The following is an 18192-nucleotide window of genomic DNA, read 5'->3' as shown; positions in this document are numbered from 1 at the left end:
TTGTGTCAGTGAAAGTGCAAGACATTGGTTTGATTGATTTGCAAGTGGATGTGGACGACGAGAGATATTATAGAAAGCGAAATATGAAATTTAATTGCGTTTTAAGACCATCTGCAGTTTTGAAGGGAAGTGTATTTTGAAAAGAATGGTAATGTAGTGCGGTTTACATTTAGTATTTGCCTCTGGGTGTCACTATTACATCGGGAAAACGACATTGTTCCACCCCTTCCAAGGCTTTTGTTTCCCACTGAAGAGCTGCATATAAGCACATGAGACGATGGTCGACTGGCGTTGTGCAAACACGCAATGTTCAGTGGGGTTCTCGTATTTTCTGGTTTGGTGAAGTACTAAGCTCCTGTGTGTGTAAACGTGTTGTTGGATAACGATGGGAACCGCAAAAAAAGCTCGAACGAGGAACTACTACTGGTTTGCTTTACATGTGGCCTTACAGCTGCTTTTCGGGAAACAGGCTTTATCTCAAATACGATACTCGATTCCAGAAGAGGTTAAAGACGGAACTGTCGTCGGGAATGTTGCAAAAGATCTGGGTCTTGAAATCACCTCTTTGGCCGATCGACGTTTTCGTGTTGCCTCTGGAACCAAGGACGCTTTTTTTGAGGTTAACCAGGACAATGGGGCTCTCTATGTCCACAAGAAAATCGACAGAGAGGATATGTGTCACGGTAGTGGCGCATGTTTAATGGAGCTTAAAATCTTAGTCGAAAACCCACTGGAAATGCATTACGTGGTCATAGAAATTACTGATGTGAATGATCATTCCCCACGTTTTCCAGAAAAACATCAGGCGTTTGAAGTAGCGGAACATACACTGCCAGGTAGGCGATTTCAGCTACACACTGCTCGTGATCCGGATGCTGGAATTAACTCTATTCGTACCTATACCTTGACGTCAAATGATCACTTCGAAATAGATATCCGCCAAAGTGATGACGATAAAATACCATTCTTAGTGTTGAAAAAATCTTTAGACAGAGAGCAAAACTACAAACATTCACTAGTAGTCACAGCTATTGATGGAGGTAAACCTCCAAGATACGGGACATTGAATGTTTCCGTTATTGTTCTTGACAGTAATGATAATCGTCCCATATTTAGTCAGGAGAATTATGAAATTACAGTTCAAGAAAATATTGCAGTTGGAACTAAAATATTTCAACTGAACGCGACGGATCCAGATGAAGGCACGAATGGAGAAGTCAGTTATAACCTTGGGAAAACTTTGAAGCGAAAAGTCTACGATATTTTTGATTTGGATAAATTAACTGGAGAAATCAGAGTAAAGGGAGTAGTGGACTATGAAGACACCGATGTTTATAAACTCGATATAGAGGCATCCGATAAAGGAACACCCCCATTAACGGGTGAGAGTAGAGTCATCATAAAAGTAAAAGACGTGAATGATAATTCACCAGAGATAGAAATCACATCATTGTCAAATACTGTCTCGGAAGATTCAAAGCTTGGTACAGTTATTTCACTGCTTAGTGTAACGGATAGAGATTCTGGAGTCAATGGAAAAATAATTACAAGTATAACCTCAGATGGTCCCTTTGAATTAAAACCCTCCTATAAGGAGAACATATACTCCGTTGTTACAAAGGGATTTTTAGATCGAGAGAAGGTGTCACAATATGAACTGATGATAAAAGCTACCGACTGCGGTGAACCTCCCTTATCTACGATTAAAACATTCAGTATTAAGATATCCGATGTAAATGACAACAGTCCACAATTCTCCCAAAACCCATTACAGTTTTACCTGACTGAGAATAACGTTGCTGGAGGGTCAATATTTTCTGTAAGCGCAGCTGACAAAGATGTGAACGACAATGCAGCAATTTCATATCATATTGTTAGAGAGGGGAATCTAAATGACGTAATGTCTTTCTTAAATGTGAACTCTGAAAATGGACAGATCACAGCACTGAAAAGTTTTGACTTTGAGACTCTGAAAACTTTCCAGTTCCAAGTTGTAGCCACAGATTCTGGTACTCCGTCACTGAGTAGCAACGTCACAGTGAACGTGTTCATTCTGGATCAGAACGACAACGCTCCAGTCATCCTGTATCCACTCAGCTCCAACGGCTCTGCTGAAGGTGTGGAGGAGATTCCACGCAACGTGAACGCAGGACACTTGGTGACTAAAGTCAGAGCCTATGACGCTGATATAGGATATAACGGCTGGTTGCTGTTCTCACTGCAGGAAGTTACTGACCACAGTCTCTTTGGTTTGGACCGCTACACAGGACAGATCAGGACACTTCGCTCGTTGACAGAGACAGACGAGACTGAGCATAAACTGATCATATTGGTCAAAGACAATGGGAACGTTTCACTCTCAGCAACAGCTACTGTCATTGTCAAACTTGTGGAGCCCAAAGAGGCTTTTGCAGCTTCTGATGTTAAAAGTGCAGCAAAAGTAGACGAAGAGGACAATGTTACATTTTACCTGATGATAACTTTGGGCTCAGTTTCAGTTCTTTTTCTCATCAGTATCATCGTGTTGATTGCAATGCAGTGCTCCAAATCCACAGACTATACTCCTAAATATCTGCAAGAGCCGAATTATGATGGGACACTGTGTCACAGCATCCAGTACCGATCTGGAGACAAACGATACATGTTAGTTGGACCCAGGATGAGTATAGGATCTACTATAGTCCCTGGCAGCCATGCAAATACCCTAGTCCTACCTGACAGGAGGAGAACATCTGAGGAGGTAAGATATTAAGGAGTTTTTGTTTGTTTTCAATGGTACTGCTACTCATTCATTTATTCATTAATTGGCTTAGTGACACATTCTCTAAATGAAACCTGCCTGTCTTGCTGTTTGCTTGGTAACGTACCGTTGTTGTGCAGTGAAAGAGTAGCCTGTGGTGTTGTTTTCAACACGGATCATACTTGGTATGATGATGCATGTAACTCTGAGTATAATAACGTCCACATATGTTATCGTGCCTTGAAGAGAGAGAATCTGCAGAGGAAATGCCTTAAATATGCTACACTTCAAACCATGTCTGCAAGCCTTCGTATTTACATTTGATGGTGTACATAGGTGGGCTCGTATATTGCACAACCTGCATCGACAATAGAACTTTCAAACAAATGTTGTAACAAATACTCTTCGAGTGTAACTCTCCAAACTCGGATAATTGTTTTAATATTTCAGTTTGCTTTACAGTTGTTGTTGTTTTTGTTGGGGTGTTCTTCAGTCTCCCAGTCAGAGCTCCTACTTACTGACTAAATTTACAAAAATGCATTAGAGGGGTTGTCGTTGGTACTGTCCTCACATTGTTCTGAGTATCTTAAGAAAGGGAAGAATACTACTTTAGGTAGATTCGAGGAAGATGTTGATAGTCATTGTTCTTCCGTGTTTGCCCGTATCTCTTATATCTATGTTATGGAACTCGTTTATACAATTTGATGTGGAAATGGTATTCAGTGCTGACCTCTTGGTGTCACTGTAACATAAGGAGCCAATAAAGGCAATGTCCCTCCCATAACAAAGCTTTTGTTTGGTGCTTCGCAGAAGAGGATACATTTGGGAAAGGGAGTCGAATGAGAGGTTTTTCGATCGGATATCGAAAATTAATTTGTTTTTCGAAAGAGACACAGCTGTATCCGTTGCGCAATAAGGATGGGGGAAGAAAGACGATTTCAAACAATTCACTACCGTTGGTTTGTATTTTATTTGGCTCTACTGCTGGTTTTCGGAAAGCAAGCTCTGGCTGAATTGAGGTACTCTATCCCCGAGGAGGTAAAAGATGGAACTGTTGTTGGAAATGTCGCCAAGGATCTTGGACTGGACAAAACCTCTTTGATTAATCGACGGTTCCGTGTTGTGTCTGGATCTAAGGACGCCTTTTTCGAGGTAAATTCGGATAATGGTGCCTTACAAGTACATAAAAAAATCGACAGAGAAGAGCTATGTCACGGTAGTGGAGCGTGTCTGATGGAGCTGAAAATACTCGTTGAAAACCCTTTAGAAATGCACCATGTTGTTGTAGAAATCACTGATGTAAATGATCATGCTCCCAGTTTTCCTCAAAAAGAGCAGCGGTTTCAAATTGCTGAACATACATCCCCAGGAACACGATTCCAGCTTCACGCGGCTCGTGATCCAGACGCTGGGATGAACTCTATCCGCACATATACATTAACGGCAAATGATCACTTTGATATAGATTTAAGTCAAAGTGATGAGGACAAAATACCGTTTCTAGTGTTAAAGAGGTCACTGGACAGAGAACAAAAGAATGAGCATTCACTAATTGTAACAGCAGTTGATGGAGGTAAACCTCCAAGATCAGGGACATTAAATGTTTCCATTACTGTTCTTGATAGTAATGATAATCGTCCGACATTTAGCCAGGATACTTATCAAATAGAAATATTCGAAAATGTCTCAGTGAGCAGTATTCTCACAAAAGTAAATGCTATTGATCCAGACGAGGGGGCTAATGGGGAAACAGAGTACAGTCTGAGCAATGCATTATCCCGTAAAATATTTGATATCTTTGAATTGGATCGTTTTAGTGGAGAAATTAAACTGAAAGCAGCGCTGGATTTCGAGGAATCAGAAATTTACAAACTCGATATTGAAGCATCTGACAAAGGAACGCCTCCACTGATAGGAAGGTGTAGAGTAATTATAAAGATAAAGGACGTCAATGATAATGCTCCGGAAATAGAAGTCACATCATTGTCAAATGCAGTGTCTGAAGATTCAAAGATTGGAACAGTGATTTCACTCATCAGCGTAACTGATAAAGACTCAGGTGTTAATGGCAAAATAATTTCAAGCATAACAAATGACGTTCCTTTTGATTTAAAACCCTCCTATAAGGAGAACATATATTCGCTCGTCACAAAGGAACATTTAGATCGAGAGGAGGAGTCATATTTTGAAATAACAATAAAAGCAACAGATTGTGGTGACCCTTCACTGAATACTATAAAAACACTAGGCATTCAGGTATCAGACGTAAATGATAATAGTCCACGTTTCGACAAAAGTCCAGTACACTTTTACCTGTCTGAAAATAACGTTGCAGGAGCGTCAATATTCTCCTTAAGCGCTACAGACAATGATGTGAATGAAAACGCCGCTCTTTCTTTTAATATTGTTAGAGGAGGAAGTGAAAGAGATGTAACATCATTCTTGAACATAAACTCTGACAATGGACAAATATCCGCGCTGAAAAGTTTTGACTTTGAGACTCTGAAAACTTTCCAGTTCCAAGTTGTAGCCACAGATTCTGGTTCTCCGTCACTGAGCAGCAACGTCACAGTGAACGTGTTCATTCTGGATCAGAACGACAACGCTCCAATCATCCTGTATCCACTCAGCTCCAACGGCTCTGCTGAAGGCGTGGAGGAGATTCCCCGCAACGTGAACGCAGGACACTTGGTGACTAAAGTCAGAGCCTATGACGCTGATATAGGATATAACGGCTGGTTGTTGTTCTCACTGCAGGAAGTTACTGACCACAGTCTCTTTGGTTTGGACCGCTACACAGGACAGATCAGGACACTTCGCTCGTTGACAGAGACAGACGAGGCTGAGCATAAACTGATCATACTGGTCAAAGACAATGGGAACGTTTCACTCTCAGCAACAGCTACTGTCATAGTCAAACTTGTGGAGCCCAAAGAGGCTTTTGCAGCTTCTGATGTTAAAAGTGCAGCGAAAGTAGACGAAGAGGACAATGTTACATTTTACCTGATGATAACTTTGGGCTCAGTTTCAGTTCTTTTTCTCATCAGTATCATTGTGCTGATTGCAATGCAGTGCTCCAAATCCACAGACTATACTTCTAAATATCTGCAAGAGCCAAATTATGATGGGACACTGTGTCACAGCATCCAGTACCGATCTGGAGACAAACGGTACATGTTAGTTGGACCCAGAATGAGTATAGGATCTACTATAGTCCCCGGCAGTCACGCAAATACTCTAGTGCTACCTGACAGGAGGAGAACATCTGAGGAGGTAAGATATTGTTTTTTATTATCTTTAGTGGAATTGACACCCATTATTTGTTCATAAATTGGAAAAGAAGCAATTTACCTTGTGATTCATCGACGTCAATCTAAGTCTAGATCGTCCCTTTATAGTTTGTACGTGTGATGTTTGCTAGGCATTGCACAGTTGTTTGACAAAAAATAAGTTCCTTCAACCTCCTACACACTTGCTGCTGGTGTGACTGTCTATCGTACTGTTACGTTCTATGTAGACAGATTTGCTGTATTGCTGCTGTATTTGTCACGTCCATAGAGGTTACGCCTTAATACAGTTTCAAATAGTATTCAGTATTGTCCTCTTGGTGTCACTGTAACATAAGAAGCCCATACAGGATATCGTCCCTCCCCTAACAAAGCTTTTGTTCGGTGCTTCACAGCAGATGATACATTAGATGTAAGAACGGGAGTCGGATGAGACCGTGTTGTGATCGGATATAGAAGATCGATTTGTTTTCTGACAGACGCAAGAGTGTGTGTAGGAATAATGATGATGCACGAACGACGATTTCCATCAAGTAACCACCGTTGGTCTGTATTTTATTTGACTCTACTACTGATTTTCGGGAAGCAGGCTATGGGTGAATTGAGGTACTCTATCCCCGAGGAGGTAAAAGATGGAACTGTTGTTGGAAATGTTGCCAAGGACCTTGGACTGGACAAAACTTCTTTGATTAATCGACAGTTCCGTGTTGTGTCTGGATCTAAGGACGCCTTTTTCGAGGTAAATTCGGATAATGGTGACTTACAAGTCCGTAAAAAAATCGACAGAGAGGAGCTATGTCACGGTAGTGCAATATGTCTGATGGAGCTGAAAATCCTCGTTGAAAATCCTTTAGAAATGCACCATATTGTTGTAGAAATTATCGATGTAAATGATCATTCCCCCAGTTTTTCTGAAAAGGAGCAGACATTTGAAATAGCAGAACAATCTTCACCTGGAACGCGATACCAGCTGCACGCAGCCCGTGATCCGGATGCTGGGATGTACTCAATACACACGTATACACTATCGTCAAATGATCACTTTGATATAGAGATCAGTCAAAGCGATGAGGAAAAAATACCATTTTTGGTACTGAAAAAGCCGTTAGACAGAGAACAAAATAATGAACACTTGCTATTTGTAACAGCCGTTGATGGAGGCAAACCTCCAAGATCAGGGACATTAAATGTTTCTATTATTGTTCTGGACAGTAATGATAATCGCCCAACATTCAGTAAGGAGGTTTACCAAGTTGAAATGCAAGAAAATGCTTCGGTTGGAACGACTGTTACAAGAGTGAATGCTATAGATCCAGACGAGGGGACTAATGGACAAATAGAGTACAGCTTGAGCAGAACATTATCACGTAAAGTTTACGAAATATTTGAATTGGATAGTTTAAGTGGACAAATTACGTTGAAAGCAGAGCTTGATTTTGAAAATTCTGAAACATATAAATTGGACATTCAAGCATCTGATAAAGGGCAACCTCCATTAACTGGCAGGTGTAGAGTTGTTATAAAAATTAAGGATGTTAATGATAATGCCCCAGAAATAGAAATCACATCTTTATCAAAGACAGTGTCTGAAGATTCAAAACCTGGTACAGTTATTTCACTGCTTAGTGCAACTGATAAAGACTCAGGTGTTAATGGAAAAATTATTTTACATGTAAAAGATGACATTCCTTTTGAATTAAAGCCTTCCTATAAAGAGAACATATATTCTGTGGTAACTAAAAACTTTTTAGATCGTGAGGAGGTGTCACATTATGAGATAACAATAAAAGCAACAGATTGTGGTGACCCTCCACTATCTAGTTTTAAAACTCTAAACATCCAGGTATCAGACGTAAATGACAACAGTCCACAATTCTCCCAAAACCCAATACACTTTTACCTGTCAGAAAATAATGTTCCCGGATTGTCAATGTTTTCTGTAGGTGCAATGGACAAAGATGTAAATGAAAATGCAGTAATTTCATATCATATTGTGAGAAAGAATGATGTAACATCTTTCTTAAACGTGAATTCTGACAATGGACAAATCACAGCTCTGAAAAGTTTTGACTTTGAGACTCTGAAAACTTTCCAGTTCCAAGTTGTAGCCACAGATTCTGGTACTCCGTCACTGAGCAGCAACGTCACAGTGAACGTGTTCATTCTGGATCAGAATGACAACGCTCCAGTCATCCTGTATCCACTCAGCTCCAATGGCTCTGCTGAAGGTGTGGAGGAGATTCCCCGCAACGTGAACGCAGGACACTTGGTGACTAAAGTCAGAGCCTATGACGCTGATATAGGATATAACGGCTGGTTGTTGTTCTCACTGCAGGAAGTTACTGACCACAGTCTCTTTGGTTTGGATCGCTACACAGGACAGATCAGGACACTTCGTTCGTTGACAGAGACAGACGAGGCTGAGCATAAACTGATCATACTGGTCAAAGACAATGGGAACGTTTCACTCTCAGCAACAGCTACTGTCATTGTCAAACTTGTGGAGCCCAAAGAGGCTTTTTCAGCTTCTGATGTTAAAAGTGCAGCGAAAGTAGACGAAGAGGACAATGTTACATTTTACCTGATGATAACTTTGGGCTCAGTTTCAGTTCTTTTTCTCATCAGTATCATCGTGTTGATTGCAATGCAGTGCTCCAAATCCACAGACTATACTTCTAAATATCTGCAAGAGCCGAATTATGATGGGACACTGTGTCACAGCATCCAGTACAGATCTGGAGACAAACGGTACATGTTAGTTGGACCCAGAATGAGTATAGGATCTACTATAGTCCCTGGCAGCCACGCAAATACCCTAGTACTACCTGACAGGAGGAGGACATCTGAAGAGGTGAGATTTTGATATCTAAATTTCTAAATCTACTCAGTTGTGAAATGCATTAGTTTTTCATTCACCCCTTTTACAGTATGTCAAAGTCTGTTTGAGACTAATGCTATCGTATCATGTTCTTCACGAAAGAAATGATGCAAGTTTGCTGGCCTATTATGGGGGTTGCTACCAAGCTTCTTTCATCTTTTGAGTGTTTTGATATTCTCTCACACACATTGTTAATGTTGAATAGGGACAAATACACTTAGTTACAATGCCATGCTTTTTATCATCACTAAACCAATAGGATAATAAATACTGATGCAACCAATGTTGTTTAGACCTGAAGAAATTTCTTCCTGGAGCTACCCGTGGTGCTGAAATGACCAGGTCACACAAGGACTCAAACAGAGTGATTAAACAGATGGTGTAGTTCCTTTACATTAGAACTATTCGGATTCTCACTAATCATGGCATTTCACTAACCCACAATGTTTTGCTTTGTGATAAACCATAAACAAATAGCCTTACAGTTAGAAAGACTGTCCTTTGTCATTGGCATATTATGTTGGCTTTCACTACTTGTTTTATCTGCTCACGATGTTGTAACATCACAAATGAGGTGTTCTTCCAAAAAACATGAAGACTTGAACGACTTAAAAGACTTTACTGGCCTCCAAATGTTGTCCTCTTGGCGTCACTGTTACACCAGACAGTGTTTCTGTCAATGGCTAAGGACCTCCCATAAGAAATCTTTTGTTTGGGACCTCACAGCAGAGCACAGTCCGGTGTGAGTCGGATGAGACGGTCTCGTGTTTTCGGAATATGCGTTACGAAATCACGATATAAATGCGTTCAACTTGAGGCAGAAACGGTACACTGGATTTAAGTGTGTTCATGAATAACGATGGCGGAAATACATCGATTAAGCAACCTCTGCTGGTTTGCTTTTACATTTTATTCACTGGCGATTTTCGGAAAGCAGGTTATGGCTGAATTACGGTATTCTATTCCAGAGGAGATGAAAGAGGGGGCTGTTGTTGGAAATGTTGCCAAGGATCTTGGTCTGGACAAAACCGATTTGACTGATCGACGGTTTCGCGTTGTGTCGGGATCTAAGGGCGCCTTTTTCGAAGTAAACCCCGACAATGGTTCTTTACAGGTTTGTAGAAAAATCGACAGAGAGGAACAGTGTCAGGGAAGTGGAGCATGCCTGATGGAGCTAAAGATCCTTGTTGAAAATCCTTTAGAAATACATTATGTAGTGGTAGAAATTACAGATGTAAATGATCATGCTCCCAGTTTTTCGGAAAAGGAGCAGACATTTGAAATTGCAGAACATTCTTCACCGGGAACACGGTTCGAACTGCACGCGGCACGTGATCCAGATGCTGGAATGAACTCTATCCGCACATATACATTAACCGCCAATGATCACTTTGACATAGAGATTAATCAAAGTGATGACGAAAAAATGCCATACGTCGTTCTAAAGAAGCCATTAGACAGAGAACAAAAGAATAAACACTTGCTAGTTGTAACAGCAGTTGATGGAGGTAAACCTCCCAGATCAGGGACATTAAATGTTTCCATAACTGTCCTTGATATTAATGATAATCGTCCGAGGTTTAGCCAGGATACTTATCAAATAGAAATATTCGAAAACATCTCGGTTGGTACAACTATTACAAGAGTAAGTGCTTTAGATCCAGACGAGGGGACCAGTGGACAAATAGAATACAGTCTGAGCAAAACATTATCACGTAAGGTTTACGACATGTTTGAGCTGCATAGTGGAAGTGGAGAAATTATATTGAAAGCAGAGCTGGACTTTGAAGACTCAGAAATTTATAAACTCGATGTGCAGGCATCAGATAAAGGGACTCCTCCATTAACAAGCAGGTGTAGACTAATTATAAAGATAAAGGATGTCAATGATAATTCCCCAGAAATAGAAATCACATCGTTGTCAAATGCAGTGTCTGAAGATGCAAAGATTGGAACAGTGATTTCACTCATCAGCGTAACTGATAAAGACTCGGGTGTAAATGGAAAAATAATTTCAAGCCTAAACGATGATGTCCCATTTGAATTAAAACCTTCCTATAAGGAGAACACATATTCAGTAGTCACCAAGGCGTTTCTAGATCGTGAGGAGGTACCATTTTATGAAATAACAATAAAAGCAACAGATTGCGGTGATCCTCCACGATCTAGTTTTAAAGCTATGAACGTCCAGATATCAGACGTTAATGACAACAGCCCCCGATTCTCCAAAAACCTATTACACTTTTACCTTTCTGAAAATAACGTTGCTGGAACGTCAATATTTTCTGTAAGCGCAACGGATAGAGATGTGAACGACAATGCAGTAATTTCATATCATATTGTTCGAGACAGTGATTTAACATCTTTCTTAAATGTGAACTCTGACAACGGACAAATCACAGCTCTGAAAAGTTTTGACTTTGAGACTCTGAAAACTTTCCAGTTCCAAGTTGTAGCCACAGATTCTGGTACTCCGTCACTGAGCAGCAACGTCACAGTGAACGTGTTCATTCTGGATCAGAACGACAACGCTCCAGTCATCCTGTATCCACTCAGCTCCAACGGCTCTGCTGAAGGTGTGGAGGAGATTCCCCGCAACGTGAACGCAGGACACTTGGTGACTAAAGTCAGAGCCTATGACGCTGATATAGGATATAACGGCTGGTTGCTGTTCTCACTGCAGGAAGTTACTGACCACAGTCTCTTCGGTTTGGACCGCTACACAGGACAGATCAGGACACTTCGCTCGTTGACAGAGACAGACGAGGCTGAGCATAAACTGATCATACTGGTCAAAGACAATGGGAACGTTTCACTCTCAGCAACAGCTACTGTCATTGTCAAACTTGTGGAGCCCAAAGAGGCTTTTGCAGCTTCTGATATTAAAAGTGCAGCAAAACTAGACGAAGAGGACAATGTTACATTTTATCTGATGATAACTTTGGGCTCGGTGTCAGTTCTTTTTCTCATCAGTATCATTGTGCTGATTGCAATGCAGTGCTCCAAATCCACAAACTACACTTCTAAATATCTACAAGAACCAAATTATGATGGGACACTGTGTCACAGCATTCAGTACCGATCTGGAGACAAACGGTACATGTTAGTTGGACCCAGGATGAGTATAGGATCTACTATAGTCCCTGGCAGCCACGCAAATACTCTAGTCCTACCTGACAGGAGGAAAACATCTGAGGAGGTAAGACATTGTTTTTGGTTGTTTTTACGGAAATTCATCCATTCAGATTATATCCCCTAGGGTTGGATTTCTCTGGTTTATGATTGTGTAGTTTCAGTTACTCATTTCTATATGATGTTCACATTAAAACTTCTAATCACGTGGGCTGGGTTTGACGCGCACTGATTGCATATGTGTCGCGGTACTTCAGTTTATTAAACGCTTGTTCCTGTTTTCTGTGACACTGTAGTTATTGAAAAAAACTTGCTGCTGGTGCTATGCTTACATTTAGTGTAATATCCAGCAACACACTTGATGATATAATCCATGACTACGGCATTTGTTACGTCCATTGACTGTATATATAGGTTACGCCTTAATACACTTTGAAATGGCATTCAGCACTGTCCTCTTGGTGTCACTGTAACATAAGGAGCCCATACAGGATAATGTCCCTCCCCTAACAAAGCTTTGTTCGGTGGTTCACAGAAGATGATACATTATTTGTAAGAACAGGAGTCGCGGTTGCAGTCGGATGAGACCGTGTTGTGATCGGATATCGAAAATTAATTTCTTTTCTAAAAACTACTCTGGTGTGTGTATGTGTGGATAATGATGGAGCACGAAAGACGATTGCGATCAAGTCACTACCGTTGGTTTGTATTTTATTTGACTCTACTGCTGGTTTTCGGAAAGCAGGCTCTGGCTGAATTGAGGTACTCTATCCCCGAGGAGGTAAAAGATGGAACTGTTGTTGGAAATGTTGCCAAGGATCTTGGACTGGACAAAACTTCTTTGATTGACCGACGGTTCCGTGTTGTGTCTGGATCTAAGGACGCCCTTTTCGAGGTAAATTCGGATAATGGTGACTTACAAATCCGTAAAAAAATCGACAGAGAAGAGCTATGTCACGGTAGTGGAGCGTGTCTGATGGAGCTGAAGATACTCGTTGAAAATCCTTTAGAAATGCACCATGTTGTTGTAGAAATCACTGATGTAAATGATAATTCTCCCAGTTTTTCTGAAAAGGAGCAGACATTTGAAATAGGAGAACAATCATCTACGGGAACACGGTTCGAATTACACGCGGCCCATGATCCAGATGCTGGAACGAACTCTATTCGCACATATACATTATCGTCAAATGATCACTTTGATATTGAACTGAATCAGATTGATGAGGACAAAATACCATTTCTAGTGTTAAAGAAGTCGCTGGACAGAGAACAAAAGACTAAGCATTTGTTAGTTTTGACAGCAGTTGATGGAGGTAAACCTCCAAGATCAGGGACATTAAATGTTTCCATTAGTGTTCTTGACACAAATGATAATCGCCCAACATTCAGTCAGGAGGTTTACCAAATTGAAATACTAGAAAATGTCTCAGTTGGTAATACTCTGACAAGAGTGAATGCTATTGATCCAGACGAGGGGACTAACGGAGAAATAGAGTACAGCTTGAGCAAAACATTGTCACGTAAAGTTTATGACACATTTGAATTGGATAGTTTAAGTGGACAAATTAGTCTGAAAGCAGCACTGAATTTTGAGGAATCAGAAATGTATAAGCTAGAAGTTCAAGCTTCTGATAAAGGACAACCTCCATTAATTGGCAGGTGTAGAGTTGTTATAAAAATTAAGGATGTTAATGACAATGCACCAGAAATAGAAATCACATCTTTATCAAATACAGTGTCTGAAGATGCAAAACCTGGTACAGTTATTTCACTGCTTAGTGCGACTGATAAAGATTCAGGTGTTAATGGAAAAATTATTTTACATATAACAGATGACATTCCTTTTGAACTGAAGCCGTCCTATAAGGAGAACATATATTCCGTAGTCACCAAGGCATCTTTAGATAGGGAAGAGGTGTCACATTATGAAATAACAATAAAAGCAACAGATTGTGGTGACCCTCCACTATCAAGTTTTAAAACCCTGAACATTCAGATATCAGACATAAATGACAACAGTCCACAATTCTCCCAAAACCCATTACACTTTTACCTGTCAGAAAATAATGTTCCTGGGGCGTCAATGCTTTCTGTAGGTGCAATGGACAAAGATGTAAATGAAAATGCAGCAATTTCATATCATATTTTGAGAAAGAATGATGTAACATCTTTCTTAAACGTGAATTCTGACACTGGACAAATCACAGCTCTGAAAAGTTTTGACTTTGAGACTCTGAAAACTTTCCAGTTCCAAGTTGTAGCCACAGATTCTGGTACTCCGTCACTGAGCAGCAATGTCACAGTGATCGTGTTCATTCTGGATCAGAACGACAACGCTCCAGTCATCCTGTATCCACTCAGCTCCAACGGCTCTGCTGAAGGTGTGGAGGAGATTACCCGCAACGTGAACGCAGGACACTTGGTGACTAAAGTCAGAGCCTATGACGCTGATATAGGATATAACGGCTGGTTGCTGTTCTCACTGCAGGAAGTTACTGACCACAGTCTCTTTGGTTTGGACCGCTACACAGGACAGATCAGGACACTTCGCTCGTTGACAGAGACAGACGAGGCTGAGCATAAACTGATCATACTGGTCAAAGACAATGGGAACATTTCACTCTCAGCAACAGCTACTGTCATTGTCAAACTTGTGGAGCCCAAAGAGGCTTTTGCAGCTTCTGATGTTAAAAGTGCAGCAAAAGTAGACGAAGAGGACAATGTTACATTTTACCTGATGATAACTTTGGGCTCGGTGTCAGTTCTTTTTCTCATCAGTATCATCGTACTGATTGCAATGCAGTGCTCCAAATCTACAAACTACACTTCTAAATATCTACAAGAGCCAAATTATGATGGGACACTGTGTCACAGCATCCAGTACCGATCTGGAGACAAACGGTACATGTTAGTTGGACCCAGGATGAGTATAGGATCTACTATAGTCCCTGGCAGCCACGCAAATACTCTAGTACTACCTGACAGGAGGAGAACATCTGAGGAGGTAAGCTGCTTTAAATAAAAACTTTGGTTCAGGGTTTGTTATATTATACATGTGCATCGTTAATAGTATTATGACTACTTAATTAACTGTGACGCAAACGGAGTTCTCCTAACTTGTAATTTATTTATTCATGTTTTAGTAATGAGTCTACGAACCAGTCGCTCTCCATAGTCCTGAAGTTGCATTTCAGTCTGTGTTTCGTGGGCAGTCATGCGCTTTGATATGAATACTACTTGCGTTGCTTGTAGCATCTTATAATAGAATATAATAATTTGATAATATAGGTGGGGGAAGAAACTATCTGAAAATCGATCACTTGGTGTCAGTATGTGAACAGAAAATTGTCTGAAGAAAAGCCTTTTGTCACCATATGGGTCCTCCCCTTTTGTGGGATGGGTTTTCATATTTGAGCTCTGGATACACCCGTAACAGTCACAACGAATACCCAGCTTCTGCGATCCCGTTAAGACACTGGAAACGTACATATGATTTTTAGGCTTCATAATTATTTGTTAATATTTGATAAATAATCAGTTATTCTGAATCAACCGGGCGTTTTTTCATCTCAAAGTAATGGAGCATAAACGCTATGGAGTATGGAGAGAGCAATGGCGATGGGCTGCTTTCATTGTTTCACTGATTTCGCTCTGGAGTAGCGCTTCGGCACAGATCAGATATTCCATCGCCGAGGAAGTTAAAGAAGGGACTGTTGTTGGGAATATAGCGAAAGATTTGGGATTAGACAAGGACACATTAAAAGAAAGAGGATGCCGCATTGCTGACGGTTCAACGGAGTCATTTTTTCATGTGAACCTGAACGATGGACTGTTGTACATTGACCGTGTAATTGACAGGGAGAAGGTTTGTGAGCGGAGCAGTGTGTGTTTGATCAACTTAAAAGCTGTGCTCGAAAACCCTCTAGAAATTCACTATGTGGCCGTAGAGGTGCAGGATGTGAACGACCATTCGCCGAGCTTCTCAACGAAAGAGTCACGTCTACAAATTTCGGAGTCTGTTTCACCAGGATTGCGGCTCCCGCTGCAAGCTGCATACGACCCTGATGTTGGTCAGTTTTCGGTTAAAGAGTATAAACTCAGTCCAAACGATCATTTTCGTTTAGAAGTCAAAGATCGTGGTAAAGATGGGAAAATACCGATATTAGTTTTACTGAAGACGCTCCATAGGGAAACAAAGCAAAACCATAAACTGCTCCTTACAGCTTTTGATGGAGGCAAACCAAATAACTCTGGAACAACTGAAATTACTGTTGATGTCTTAGATGTTAATGACAATATGCCAGTTTTCCAGGAAGATACATACACGGTACTTTTGAATGAAAACGCCCCAATTGGCACAACAATAATAAAAGTAAATGCCTCAGATTTAGACCAGGGCTCAAATGGAGAAGTTATCTATTCTTTCGGCAGTAACGTGAATCACAGAATACATGAACTTTTTAGTGTGGATCAAAATACAGGTGAAATTGTTGTGAAGGATCTGATAGATTTTGAATTGGAAGAAAGTTATGAGATTGACATACAGGCGTCTGATAAAGGATCGGCTCCTTTAAGGACAGATAAAAGTGTGCTGGTGAATATTGTTGATTTGAACGATAACACCCCTCAGATAGAGGTTACATCGTTTTCGAAGGCAATACCAGAGGATGCAAGATTGGGAACCACCGTAGCATTAGTCAGTGTTTTTGATAAAGACTCTGGTCTAAACGGGAAGGTTGCTTGCTCACTAAATGAAAACGTCCCTTTCACGTTATCACCGTCCACACAAGACAACATGTATTCAATAATCACAAAATCAACCCTGGATAGAGAAGAGCAGGGCGTCTATGATGTGAAAATTATTGCAAAAGATGCAGGTGAGCCGTCCTTGTCTTCTGAAAAGAGCATTACTATTGTTATATCAGATGCAAACGACAACAGGCCAGAGTTTTCAGTGAGCCCATACACGTTTTATGTCCACGAGAACAACTCACCGGGAGCTTTAGTGTTTTCTGTTAAGGCATCAGACCGTGACGATGGTGATAATTCCCGTATTTTGTACCATATTCTAACAGATGGAAATGATCACTCTAACATACCATTATCCAGTCTTAATATCAACTCTGAAAGTGGAGAGATTTTAGCGCTGAAAAGTTTTGACTTTGAGACTCTGAAAACTTTCCAGTTCCAAGTTGTAGCCACAGATTCTGGTACTCCGTCACTGAGCAGCAATGTCACAGTGATCGTGTTCATTCTGGACCAGAACGACAACGCTCCAGTCATCCTGTATCCACTCAGCTCCAACGGCTCTGCTGAAGGTGTGGAGGAGATTACCCGCAACGTGAACGCAGGACACTTGGTGACTAAAGTCAGAGCCTATGACGCTGATATAGGATATAACGGCTGGTTGTTGTTCTCACTGCAGGAAGTTACTGACCACAGTCTCTTTGGTTTGGACCGCTACACAGGACAGATCAGGACACTTCGCTCGTTGACAGAGACAGACGAGGCTGAGCATAAACTGATCATACTGGTCAAAGACAATGGGAACGTTTCACTCTCTGCAACAGCTACTGTCATTGTCAAACTTGTGGAGCCCAAAGAGGCTTTTTCAGCTTCTGATGTTAAAAGTGTAGCAAAAGTAGACGAAGAAGACAATGTTACATTTTATCTGATGATAACTTTGGGCTCAGTTTCAGTTCTTTTTCTCATCAGTATCATCGTATTGATTGCAATGCAGTGCTCCAAATCCACAGACTATACTTCTAAATATCTGCAAGAGCCAAATTACGATGGGACACTGTGTCACAGCATCCAGTACAGATCTGGAGACAAACGGTACATGTTAGTTGGACCCAGAATGAGTATAGGATCTACTATAGTCCCTGGGAGCCACGCAAATACTTTAGTACTTCCTGACAGGAGGAGAACATCTGAGGAGGTGAGTAAATACTTTAAAAATATTTTGCCTCAAGGATTTTGCTAATGGTCCCATCAACGGTGCTGCTGAAATTAGTTCTGAATCCGAATTCATGTGGTGGCGTAACTCGAACCTAAATAAAAGCTCTTGAAATGAGTACTCGTCAGTTTGGTTGACAGAATGCACTTTTATTCACATTCACAAGGTGGCAGTACCTTATCAGTATAAGGTC

At 40.8% G+C, this 18192-nt stretch overlaps 5 protein-coding genes across 5 annotated transcripts; all 5 read left to right on the top strand.

Annotated features, from left to right (window-relative positions):
• Positions 1-62: 62 nt before the first annotated feature.
• Positions 63-3025, top strand: LOC125008604 (protocadherin alpha-8-like). The gene has a single exon (XM_047585905.1). The coding sequence runs from the start codon at positions 386-388 to the stop codon at positions 2750-2752; it is 2367 nt and encodes a 788-aa protein (XP_047441861.1). The 5' UTR covers positions 63-385; the 3' UTR covers positions 2753-3025.
• A 403-nt stretch (positions 3026-3428) lies between these two features.
• LOC125008558 (protocadherin alpha-8-like) lies at positions 3429-6070 on the top strand. Its single transcript, XM_047585844.1, has one exon. The coding sequence runs from the start codon at positions 3659-3661 to the stop codon at positions 6068-6070; it is 2412 nt and encodes an 803-aa protein (XP_047441800.1). The 5' UTR covers positions 3429-3658.
• Positions 6071-6373: 303 nt separating this feature from the next.
• LOC125008557 (protocadherin alpha-8-like) lies at positions 6374-8890 on the top strand. Its single transcript, XM_047585843.1, has one exon. It carries the CDS (start codon positions 6530-6532, stop codon positions 8888-8890), a length of 2361 nt encoding a protein of 786 aa, XP_047441799.1. The 5' UTR covers positions 6374-6529.
• A 765-nt stretch (positions 8891-9655) lies between these two features.
• LOC125008556 (protocadherin alpha-8-like) lies at positions 9656-12164 on the top strand. Its single transcript, XM_047585842.1, has one exon. The coding sequence runs from the start codon at positions 9765-9767 to the stop codon at positions 12162-12164; it is 2400 nt and encodes a 799-aa protein (XP_047441798.1). The 5' UTR covers positions 9656-9764.
• A 3247-nt stretch (positions 12165-15411) lies between these two features.
• LOC125008577 (protocadherin alpha-8-like) lies at positions 15412-18032 on the top strand. Its single transcript, XM_047585869.1, has one exon. The coding sequence runs from the start codon at positions 15618-15620 to the stop codon at positions 18024-18026; it is 2409 nt and encodes an 802-aa protein (XP_047441825.1). The 5' UTR covers positions 15412-15617; the 3' UTR covers positions 18027-18032.
• The last annotated feature ends 160 nt before the right edge of the window (positions 18033-18192 follow it).

Source organism: Mugil cephalus, chromosome 5 (genome assembly GCF_022458985.1).
Source record: "Mugil cephalus isolate CIBA_MC_2020 chromosome 5, CIBA_Mcephalus_1.1, whole genome shotgun sequence".
In the NCBI taxonomy this organism is placed as follows: domain Eukaryota; kingdom Metazoa; phylum Chordata; class Actinopteri; order Mugiliformes; family Mugilidae; genus Mugil; species Mugil cephalus.
This window is presented reverse-complemented; position numbering and strand designations above follow the sequence as displayed.